The sequence below is a fragment of the Trematomus bernacchii genome, unplaced genomic scaffold, assembly GCF_902827165.1.
Source record: "Trematomus bernacchii unplaced genomic scaffold, fTreBer1.1, whole genome shotgun sequence".
In the NCBI taxonomy this organism is placed as follows: domain Eukaryota; kingdom Metazoa; phylum Chordata; class Actinopteri; order Perciformes; family Nototheniidae; genus Trematomus; species Trematomus bernacchii.
This window is the reverse complement of record NW_022987899.1, coordinates 1,514,330-1,526,606: the sequence shown is the minus strand read 5'-3', so window position 1 is coordinate 1,526,606 and position 12,277 is coordinate 1,514,330. Positions and strand designations below refer to the sequence as shown.

The window sequence follows — 12,277 nt, the reverse complement described above, 5'->3', positions numbered from 1 at the left end:
AATGTAAATAAGTAATCTTTGAATCTAAGATTTTGAAAACTTGTGCAATATTGCTTATACACTTGGGAGGTCCCCCCAAAAATCCCATCCGTGGTCTCACCAGATATGTTTTCCTCTTATTGTGTAGTTTCTAAAGGCACCTAAATCTCGCACTCTTTGGTTAAAATCAAAATTTGCATTCATTTAGCCTGCCAACTTTTTCTAGATCCCATAGCTGTGATGTTTGCAGATATTTCAACAGCGTCACTTTCCATCATTTGCTTGTGACCTTTGTAAGGTTTCTTTTGCAATATTGTTAAGATCTCACCAGTTTCATAAGCCTGAAAAAAGGAGTGGTAATTCATACACACCCGGTGATGTATATCCAAAACACATGTCTTATGCAGACAGTATTGGAAGAAGTATGTTACTTAGATATTATACTCAAGTAAAATAGGCTGCTATGATAAATCCCTACATTTAAAATCTAACTTAGATATAAGTACAAAAGTATTAGCATCCAACTATACCAAAATGACCAAAAAGTATAAGTTGTCTTTGTGCAGAATGACCCATTTCAGAATCATATTGTGTGTATAGTGTGTGAAGTTACTGAATCTTTCAAATTGAGGTATAAGGTGGAGGAAAAGGTGCAAAATAAAAAGTAGCACATATGGAAATAGGCCAAGTCAAGTTAAGTTCAAGTACCTCAAATTTGAACCTTAAGGTGTTTTATGTATATGTATACATTTTAAAAGTGCCCTAGTCAGCTTTAGGGACATTAGCACTTTGTTGTATTCAATGATTTGCAATACATTTTTCAATAATATTAGTAATGGGCTAAATTAAACGTGTATTGGAGTAGTAGAAGAAGCTTATATTCGAAATACTCAAGTTAAGTACCTCAAATTGAACTTAATGTAACTTCCAACAACTGAATACAGGCAGTGTTAACCAAAAAAAACATTATTATATGTTCTTTAGCTTAATATTAATATGTTCGCGGACGACTCAGCCCTGCTGGTCTCTGACAGGAGCAGATTGCAGGTTGAAAAAACCCTCAGCTCCGAGCTCGGCAGAATCTGCACCTGGCTCGCCGATAATAAATTATCATTACACCTGGGTAAAACAGAGTCCATTCTCTTCGGTTCGAAACATAATCTCAGCAAATCCGACGACTTCTCAGTTGCAGTGGGTGACATTATTGTCACAAGTAAGAAGGAAATTACATACCTAGGATCTATTCTTGAGGCAAACCTCTCCTGTGACAAAATGGCATCCAATGTAATAAAAAAAGTCAATCAAAGAACTAGATTCCTATACCGGATCTCCTCTCTGGTAAACAAAAACACCCTGAAAACTCTGGCAGGAGCACTCATTCAAGGGTACTATGACTATGCTTGCACGTCATGGTACCATAGCACCTCCAAGGCGCTAAAAATAAAACTTCAAACATCGCAAAATAAACTGGTCAGACTACTGCTTGACCTTTCATCTAGAACCCACCTCACCTCTGCCCACTTTGACAACCTAGGATGGCTTAGAGTAGACGACAGAGTACAGCTACTTGCAATGGGCCTGGTCTACAAGATCCACTACACCTCTATGGTACCCATGTACATGTCAAAATTCTTCCCAAAGGTCAAGGAATACCATGATCATAACACCAGAGGGAGCTCCACAAATCATGTAAAACCCAGATTTGGCACAAAAAAAGGGGAATACACGTTTCGCAATTATGCCACATCAAGGTGGAACGCTCTTCCCACAACTGTAAAGGAAAGTAAAACTATACTTACCTTCAAAACCTCTCTTAAAGAGCACCTTCGGGGGAAAGCATTGCAAAACTGGCCCCGGTAATGGTACAAATCTCAACCTGTCGTACAATGGACAGCTTCCCCCCCCCCATCTATGTATATACTCGCATTTTAGACTCTGTTACTAACTGTATATCTGTAGACTTGGTATGTCTTAAATGTCCGGCTAGGATGTATTAGAACGAAATCTAAAATGAAAATTGTAAATAAGCCATCTGTATGTAAAAAACCACCTGTATGTAAATTGTAAATAAGCCATCTGTATGTCAAATATGTCTTATATGTCTTAAATGATATGATGAATTGGAAATGGGGGGACCCTGATGTAAACAAGACGAAAGTCTTTCTCTGGTCTGCATCCCCTTAACAATTGTATGTTTTGAGCTGTACTGTACTGTACCCAATATACAAGCTGTTAATAAACTTTTCAATCAATCAATCAATAGCTAGCTGAACTTCTCCACAAGTCAAAGTAGTCCTCGTTGAGCAGAGCATGTAAATATAAAAGGGAGCATTGGCGTTGGATAATGAGCAACACTCAATACAGGTATTACATCCCCTTTATACACTCCTACCATCTACCTCCAGCATGAAGTGCTCGTCTTTAGAGGGAAGCTTAATATTCCTCCACACGTTTTAAAGCAGCAGTGTGTGCGGGACGGTGACGCGGCAGTGGGGTTGGCTCTCCTCCGCTCTGCCTGCTTCATAAACGGATATGAGAGAGCAGCACCGGAGCGGCAGTCAACGCTGACCATGGCGGAAGAGGACGACGCGACGGTTAGGATTTTACAGAGCCTGCGGGGGAAAATATGTAAGTCTAACCGGAGGGGATGCGATGTTTCCCGGCTCTCACAATGGGGAGAGGTCGGTGGGGAGAAGCTGGCGGAGAGGGGAAGCCGGAGGGGCGCGGCGTGCCATCAACAGTGTGTGTGGAGGCAGCGGTTGATCTGGTCGGTCTACTGGCTGCTGTTAGGTTAGCTTAGCATGCTAACAGCAGCAGCAGCCCGGTAGCTTGTTGTGGACGCTGTGGAGTTAGCCTAGCATGCTAACAGCAGCCTGGTAGCTGCTTGTTGTGAACGCTGTGGAGTTAGCCTAGCATGCTAACAGCAGCCCGGTAGCTTGTTGTGAATGATTTCATTCATGGAGCCGCCGTCAGTTGTTGCTGTTCTAGCCCACTGGGTGTTTGAAGCATATTTGAAAATGTAACCGTTTTCAAAATAAGGCTGTTTTTATTGTGTTTGTGGATTTGTTGTTTAAAGCTAGGTTAATGTTGGTGGGAAAGTAGGCTAGCTTACTATCAACACTTAAATAATACTTTAGTTACGCCTGAAGTAACAATAACAAGCTAGCCTGCAGTATGCAAAGATATTAAATAAGCTGCACCTTTAACAACTCTGATAACAGTCAAGGCATGACTTTTACTTGTAATAGCATTCCTACTCTCTGGTACTTCTACTTTGAATTAAGTACAATCATTTGAGTACTTCTTCAACCTCTGCTTACTAACAACCGCTTTAACAGATATGTATAGATATATGGATAGAGACTTTATTCATTCAAGCTGGGAAATTGTTTTTGTCACAGCAGCATTTTTGACAGCAAGAATTACATCACTTCTTAAAATAGAATTAAATGTAAAATAAACCTTATAAGCAAATATATATTCACATAGAAAAGACATACAGTACATAACGAAGAGTATCTAAGAATACACACTATAAAATATACAGATTACATGAGAATTCTCTCTAATATAGCAATCTACTAAACGGACAGAAACATATACACATACAATACAATTGTGCACTGTAGGTTTTCATTAAAAGTAAAATATATCCTGTGAGGAAGTGTAAGTAGGCTACAATATGTATGTGCACATTTTTCATGATTATAGAAAGGGAAACCTATGGAGCAGTGAGTTCTCTGCCAGACAGAGTTGTTGTATAGTGAGTAGATACTCACTGCAGGCTGTGCTGCTAGCTAATGTTGGATAATAACAATAATTTCAGCAAAGACATAACGCTGTACTGTAAAGCATATCAAATAAGATCTCAGGCAGCAAAATAGTGACCCCTTTTTCATTGTTTAATCTCAAACAATCTTCTCATGTGTTGCCACCTTTTTTTTAAGGTTAAATATCTCATTAAACTGCCAACTGTATAACCTTACTACTGCCAATAACCTACATTGTATCACATGGTTTATTGATTAATAGGCGGCAGAAGACCCAACTGGAGGACTTGATTTTAAGTTTCGTCCCAACACACAGTTCTCTGCTCTCTGACCTGCATCTGGAGGCTTTAGTACAGAAACATTTATATGCAATCATCATGTCTCATTATGCAACACTAGACGCATGATTACAGCATCTTGGTGGTAGTACAGTAATACAATAGTCATGCATGTGAGTCCGAATCCAGAATGTTGGCTTCAAAGTGAAATGCCTCACAAGCCAATTTCCTCATCCTCTCATGCAGGCTGGTCCAGGGGAGTACCTGCCTGTTTGAATGTGTAAATGTGTTTTCTTCTGCTAAATTACTTGACAGTAAAATGTGTATGGCTCATATTCAAAAGATTAAGCCATTACCAACGTTTTGCGATCAAATGAGTGGTTCCCATTACATATATTTACTCATAGATATGCAGCATGCCATTTATATTATTCTCTGTTTTAACCCACATCCATTAGTGTACGACCACTGCTCCACCATCCTCTCTGTTGGTTAAAAGTAATTTATTATTGTTAGGATTATATATGCCCTAGTGGCATTGCTTCATCTCAACTGGGAAAGTAGACTTCAGCGTTGTCAATCTTCAGACGAAATCAGACGGCACTAAAGCAGATTTTTTCCGTTAAATAATAATGATTATTGTTATTTAAAATATAGGCTCTGTTTGAGTAAGGCTAGGCACACAGTGGGAAGACAAATGTCAGTTTCACTACTATGAATTAATGTGAAAACAGTAAGCAGAACAAAATAGAGGAACTACCGTGGCATGTAACTCACTTTGCAGTCTTACGAAACTCCATTCTTCCTCGTTCACGCTTTGTCCTTTTTCCTTTAGCCTACATCGATGGAGGTGGCATTCTGTAAAAAATAGGCTATCTTGACAGCAGTTGTATGGTACTTTGATATATATATACCCTTATTTGCTGCTTTTGTCTGAATAAAATGAGGAAAAGGCCAATTGACTCAGCAGTGTTCAGCTGAGCTATTCTTTAGGCAGACTCTGACCTTTTGTTGGGTTTTCACAAGGTGACATGCTTCTGTTTTTACTGGAAATGTTGTTGAAGAGACGACAGTAGGGTTGGTTGGCTAAGTAAACTGTTTTGTAGCTGTGTGCATATGCGCTCTACTCCCACCAGGTCACCCTAGTCCAAGTTTAGAGACAACTTGGCTGTTTTCTCCGACCGTTCCTAAGATTATCCATACACCGAGATTATTAATAGCCTGTTTAAAACGCTGATCTCACTGGTGGCTTTCCTTTATTAAGTCTCCAGCTGGGCTTAAGGTACCTATCAACTGCTATGGGACCAATTTAGACTCCTGCCACTCTAATCCACCAGTCCTAAATCGGTTTCACGTTATTGATAGTGCTACTTATCTGGCTTTGATTCGTACAAAACCCCATGGCATACAATCTGGGACTGCCTGGGGATGTGATGGAAGCGTGTGTCGAGTGGTGTGAGTTTCAAAGGTGTTTGTCATTTCTGAATCAGCGCTGTACCGTCGTCATTGGTTATGCTGAGGAAGTCAATGTTTCATGTTTTTAACCACATATGAACCTCAAGTCTACATCAGCTACATCCGCTCTGCAGCTTGCCCGAACTACTTGCAAGGGTCCCCATGTGAACCCGAGGATGTTGAACATAAAAGTGTGTTTTTAAGGTGTACTGTGTATGAGTTTCATCACATATGCTCCTATTTTAATATAATTAGTTTGTACTTTGTGAGCTGGGGGGAAATTAACACATTTTACATCAGAATATTTCAAATCTTTTTTTTGGTGCTTAAGATTAGCAGTAGTAAAACTGTTAGCTAAACTTGAATTGATCTTGTCAATTGCAATACATTTGCAGAGCAACCTTTTTGGATATGATATATTGTATATACCAATATGTCATGTTTGGCCAATAGGGGTAAAAAAAGAAAGACATAGTTTGGTGGCATTTTGAAGAAGCGTGCAATCATGGGAGTTGTATTTACCACAAATGCCATCATTGCCGTCAGCTCCTCCCTGTTGAGTTTGAGGTTTTTACTGGAAGCTGAATAATCCGATGGGATCTTATCACTGAAAACAAATAGACCTGTTGATTTGAATTTAGATAAAAACTTAGAATAAAGCCGTTTCATGTTAAAAATCGGTGTTTCTCACTACCAACAGGTTTCCTGCCGCTTACGTTTGCTCACTTTGTTCCTCTAATAATTCAAGATCCACGACTATAACTAAAATCCTTCATCCAGGTAAAATATAGAGTGAAACCTACCAAGATCTAAGAAGTATATGTGGCTTAAAATAGCACAAAATTACATTTATTACAACACTAACTATGCATCCATCCCCTTTGTAAGCAACAAAATAAAACGGCCCATAACCGTGATTAAACTGAAATAATTATTTAGGTTTAAAATAGTTGGAAATATTTGGGACGACCCTTTCTTTATAGGAATTAAAATGGGTATAGTTAAATCATGGGAAAGGCTGAAGGTATTTTAATTTTTTTGCTCGCATGTCATTTAGTTAATTCTCAGTCAAGTTTCCCTGTAAGATTTATACAACTTAAGACTGAAGGGAGGTATAGAAATAGGGAAATGTGATTACATAGCAGAGGTGGGGATTGTCCAAAACCCATATATGTACCAACGGAAGTACGCATGTGTCTTTTTAAAGGATTAAAAATGATGTAATTTTCCTTTTTAACTGGTAAAGGCTATTGCTGTTTTAATGCTTCAGTCGAGATATTAACGATGTCCTTCTCTTTGTTCTGCAGGTGAGGCTAAGAACCTGGGTCCACTCTCGGGTCCAAATCGACAAAGAGATCTCTGCACCTTCTGCACCATAAGTCTGGATCAGGAGGAGGTGTTTCGCACAAAGGTGTTCGACAAGAGCGGCAGGTAAGCAACGTTACCACTGCATCTCCTACTATACCTCTATCCAGGTACACAGACCTATATTCAGTTTTACAGCCGATACTGTACAGGGAGGGGTTGATAACGATACAGTAAAGTTAAACATTACACACGTTTATTACGTGTCATAAATACTGAATTACATTCTTAAGTGACATAAAATACCACTGAACTACATAATTACTAAGGATGTGGTCAACAGTTATTTTGAAGGTGGTGTCTGTGAGCAAGAAAGGCCTATATTTTATTTTAGATGTATAATATTCACTCAATTATAAGAATCAGAATGCATTTTTTTTAATCCCGGGAGGCAGCGTTTCCGCCAGGGGGGCATCTTGCCGTCATTGACGCCCTTATTCAGCTCAGAGCGCCCTGAACTCGAAGCCGAGGGCGTCCAAAAAAAGTAATAATTTGAGAGGAGATTGAGAGTTTTTATCGCTAGAAATGACAAAAAGGAAAAAAGACAAGGACAGCGCTTCGCGATTGTCAACGGGGGGGGGGGGGGGGGTTGGTAGTGGAGTACAGAGCTTCGTGACCGCGGAGCGTGTGAACGTTGTGATCAGCTGTTTTAGCGCGGGGCTGCTGTACAGACCGACGTTAACAGCAGCCCTGTCTGTGCACAGCACACGGAGACCGGTGATCTAACCGCCTTCTGGAAAAGCTTCACAAGTACGTCGGTACGCAAATGCGCTTTGTGACACAAGTGACGGTACGCATTTCAGATTGTTGCCCCGCATGCGTACCTGCGTACCAGTTATGTGCACCCCTGTTTATTACAATTGTTTACATGTTGAAATATTGTAGATAAACAACAACTATTTATCGAAAACAGCTTTTCATATCTGTCAAAAAATGGTAGGGTGGTATTATTTGTCAAACTATGAACTCTATTTGAAAAATAAAGACCAGTAAAAAGTTTGCAATTTAAATATAGCTGCCTATTACAGAGAAATAAAAGTACTGCCAGTAAGTATTCATTCACATACAAAAAAAAAAAAAATGACATGTCCACATAGTTCATCAGTTAGGGGGGAAAAAATAATATTATGGGAAGTGTCAAAGTCTTCAGTGATGTGTTTCCCGACCGTGTGACGACGTGACTCAGAAGAGGAATGATTGCAGTTGTGTACAGTGTTTCATTGTTTTATTATCCAGTCGTTACTCATCTTTATCAAGTATTGAAGGCGATACAAGGAATCCAAACCTTCCTCCTGTATTTATGTGGGCGAAGTTTCAGGCTCTTTTATTTCCTCCTCATTGTTGAACTAAGTGAACCGCTTCGTAGTGGATGTGTAGCTTAGGTTCCCGTCAATCAATCAACATGCCAAGCTCCAACAGTTTTACAAGAGTGAGGATTTGCTGCTATTATGTCATCGTGGAACTTCAAGGGTCATTTGTTTATTTTGTAAGGAAAATAAGTTTGTTTCAGAATGATTTTAAAATCAGCTAGCGAGTGCTGTTGGAAATAAATGAGCAAAACACGAAAACTGAACTTTTTCCTTTTTAAAGGTGGGGTAGGTAAGTTTGAGAAACCGGCTCGAGATACACTTTTTGTTATATTCCATGGAATGCTCTTAACATCCCGATAGCAATGAATATCTTAAATGCTTTGACAAAAAATCCATTAAAAAATGTCATCTGTGGAAGCCGTAGTACTGTAAAAAGCACGACCAATCATCTGAGCCGGCCCGGCTAAAATAACTGGATGGCCTACCTGCCTGTCAGCCTTCCATCTGTGCACAAACTTATCTCGTGCCCTCATTGGTCATGTGCGCGTTCGTGTGTGTTGGAGGAGGGGCTCTGTAAGGAAGTGGCAGATTTTTTCCGGCTGTGTATTTTCAAATTCTTGCGCACTCGAGCTGGTTTCTCCAAAATGACCTACCCCACCTTTAACTATAACCTATATCTGCTATTGTTATTCTAACCGCCATAATAATTGAAATACATTTCAGGATAATATGCTACATGTGTTTTAATTTAGTTCAACATTTAGTTACCCAACTGTAATGCTCATTTCCAGGTTCATATCAGTATTTTGTCCCTCTACTGTCTCCATGCTTTATTGTTCAAAAAGCTCTTTATTTTTCTCACACTGCCTGTGCTGCAGCACCTCTTTTCACCCTCTGTCTGAAACCAGAGCCCAGTCTGCTGATTGGTTAGCTGGCCGGCTCTGTTGTGATTGGTCAACCGCTTAGCCATGTCCCGCCCCTTAGCCTATCAAATATAATGTGTTGGAGGCTAGCCAATGACTATGACATGACTAACGCGCCTTATTTGACATGAAACAATCTAATCAGTTTGCACGTTTTAGGTTACATGCAATCCAATTTCCACTTTGTTGTGTTGGAGTGCGAAATCTTTAAATTATATTTGTGAATCTTTATTTAAAACATTAAACTTTTGTGGAAGTTACCTGGACTTCTGAGTTGGGATCTACTGGATGAAGGCTGCACCAATGCCCTTTTCCACTGTATTTGGCCAGGTCATCCTCACGTACAATGTGTTGGAGCGCTAGACAAAAGAAGCGCAAGTGTGACCTAGTGATGTCACTCAGAGTTCCCGTTAGCCGGTAATTACCGGACTATGACCGGTAAAATATGCTGAAGACCGGCAAATCTAAATCTCTCCGGTCAAAATAATTTCCCTTAGCACAATACCGCATCAGTTGCGCCACTTATGTGACAGACAAGAAGAGTATGTGACAGACAAGAATAGTAAATTCTAATGTCTAACATTTAATGTGGAGAATGAGTGTCCTGTATGGGTTGATTGTGCGTTGATCTGTTGGTAATGCCTCGGGGTTCCGGTGGGCATGTAAACAAATGCATAATGCTGCGCTATACTTTGCGGCCTCACCCGGTTGCATAGCGACGCTTATTGTTTAGGTGTCTTTTAACAAGCAGGTAGTCATATCATTAGCTAGAACTAGCTAGATCTGATCGATATGGACATAAACACGAGTGAAGTCTAATCTGACGGGAGAGAGAGATCAGCTGCTGCTGACGAGTCGACACGCAGCTCTGCATGATCATCTGCAGCGGTGAGCGGAGCAAAACACACACTTCAGGTTAGAATATCACGTAGCTATTTTAATTACCTCTCAAACTACCTAAACTAGTTATAGATATGTTTAGTTTGACTGGGTTGCTCATTACTGGATCCGCGAGCTGCATGATACTGACGGGCTGTCAGGAGAGAGAGGGAGCGAGCCGTTTATTATTCCCGTGTTATAAATGACTGTACACTTTTGAATAATGTAGTTAATCTACTAGAATTAGTTTGTTTAATATCGAATCATATCAATTTGTTTAAAAGCTCAATAAATAACAAAGAAGACCTTTGACCGGCACTTTTCTCATTTTGTCCGGAAGATTTAAACTTTAACGGACATGTTGACCGGCAAAAAAATATTCTAACGGGAACTCTGAAATTGTCACTATGTTAGAAAGTAAAGAAAGGAGTCCAATAGAGGCGTTTTCAGCAGGGGAGTGTTGGCAGTATTTACTTACATTTTGAAGATTAAAACTTGATGAGTTTTTTTTAGCATACTTTTAAGTTAAATACTTTTATATTTGAACTAGTCACTTATTGTCCTTAATATATAACACAGGTTACTCCTGCTGGGAGTGTTTTTAAAATAGAACTATTGGCTGCTTTTAGTTTGCTAAAGAGTTAAATTCATTGCATTTCACAGAGAAAATAGAAAAACAACTTCCTGATACAATCTCTCATGTGGAAACATTTATACTAAACTCTGGACAAGTAATGTTTGTAGCTGGCCGATCATGTGAGAAATGTCCGGTTGGAAATTCATTTGATTACATCTTACCAACAGTGACTCAGAGCTGTATGTGTGCAGGGGACCATTTTAACTGCTGGGAAACATGAAGTGATTCAGACTGAAATGGGCTATTTTACCAGTAGCTACATTCGCTTCAGAGGAAGGTGTGGGAGACGGGCAGCACTGAAACCTTTTAGGTTTCTATCTACATCATTGCACATCTCACTGTAAACACGGGCCTGCCTCCTCTAGGTATTTCACAACAGCTCTTTTTTTTTTTTTTGCTGATTTCGGTGCGGTTCAAAAGGATTTTACAATCTCTGAGGAAGTGTGTCCTCCCACGCTCTCCCCGGTCTTCCTCTCTGTGTCACTCTCAACTACCTTAACCTCTCTTTAGCACATCCTAATAATCACTCCAATTTGTTCCATTGTGTTTTTTATTTGGTGTTTGACTCATTCCGGTTGTATATGCTCCAGTTTCTAACGGTTTAAAGGCTGTATGGATGCTCTAATTGCAGGCATTTTCACGCAGTTGTGGTTTTACCTAGCCGTCTCACATTATGTAGAGGCTAGGATGCAACAGAAAGCAAGGTAGTGTGTGTTTGAGTGTGTGTGGAATAGGTTCATTATTCCATGTAATTTTGAGGAGGCTGTGTGGGTGTACTCTGGATGTGTTGGCCAAACCCAAAGTGCGGAAGTGTCAGGCGAGATATTTCACCATCCAACATGCATAAATTGTTGAGTGAAACATCAGTGCAGTGAGTATTTATCCAGATATTCACGAGGCTGAGTTCCAGGTCCTGATTCAGATTTTGAAAATGGAGAAAGTTGAAAAGTACAAGGTATTCGGACACATGACTCATAAACTCTATTAATGTTTGACAGGCAAACGCACGTGTAAGTGGCACACTTTTCAGCCATTTACAGGTCTTTTTAAAACTGGCCAATGTAAAGGAAAAGCAAGTGTCTGTTAAGTTGAGCCTATTCCAGCTTTAAACCTCCACACATCCATCAACTTAACTGGCCCAATAGGACTTTTAAAGAAGACATATCCTGCAAATGTTCAGGTTGATATTTGTATTTACATTACATGTTACTTGTTAGACGCTTTTATCCAAAGCGACTTTCATACTCAATACTGTGGGCAATCCCCACCGGAGCAATTTGGGGTGAAGTGTCTTGCCCAGGGACACAACGACATGCTGACTGCAGTGGGGTTTGAACCTGTGACCCCCTGATCCCAACACCAAGGCTCTATCCACTGCGCCACACGCCTCCCACGCCTTAGTGCCTCTACTGTGACACAGGTGGTGTTTCTCAATCTCGAGTACGCTTGCTTGGTAGCACATGTCTTCCGAGCGTCTTGCTTCAGAAGCGAGGCAAGAATACTTCCTAGCATTCGGAAAACGAAGAGTGGAACAGGCGAGCAAGTGTGCAGGTGTGCGTCATATGAGAGGCCCCGCCTTACATCTTCCGCCACAGATTTGAGGAAATTGGTCCGTGCGCAAAGCATTGTGGGGATTTTAAGACCGCGGAGTCTACACATGTGCAGCCTCGAAATTTCTCCA

General features: G+C 40.3%; 1 protein-coding gene across 1 annotated transcript in view; it reads left to right on the top strand.

Moving 5' to 3' along the window:
- The first annotated feature begins 2,444 nt into the window (after positions 1 to 2,444).
- Positions 2,445 to 12,277, top strand: part of rasa2 (RAS p21 protein activator 2) — a 67,162-nt gene continuing 57,329 nt past the window's right edge. Inside the window, exons 1-2 of the mRNA XM_034114482.1 lie at positions 2,445 to 2,607; positions 6,790 to 6,913. Coding sequence (XP_033970373.1) covers positions 2,550 to 2,607; positions 6,790 to 6,913 — 182 coding nt within the window. The 5' untranslated portion in view covers positions 2,445 to 2,549. The remainder of the gene's footprint in view (positions 2,608 to 6,789; positions 6,914 to 12,277) is intronic.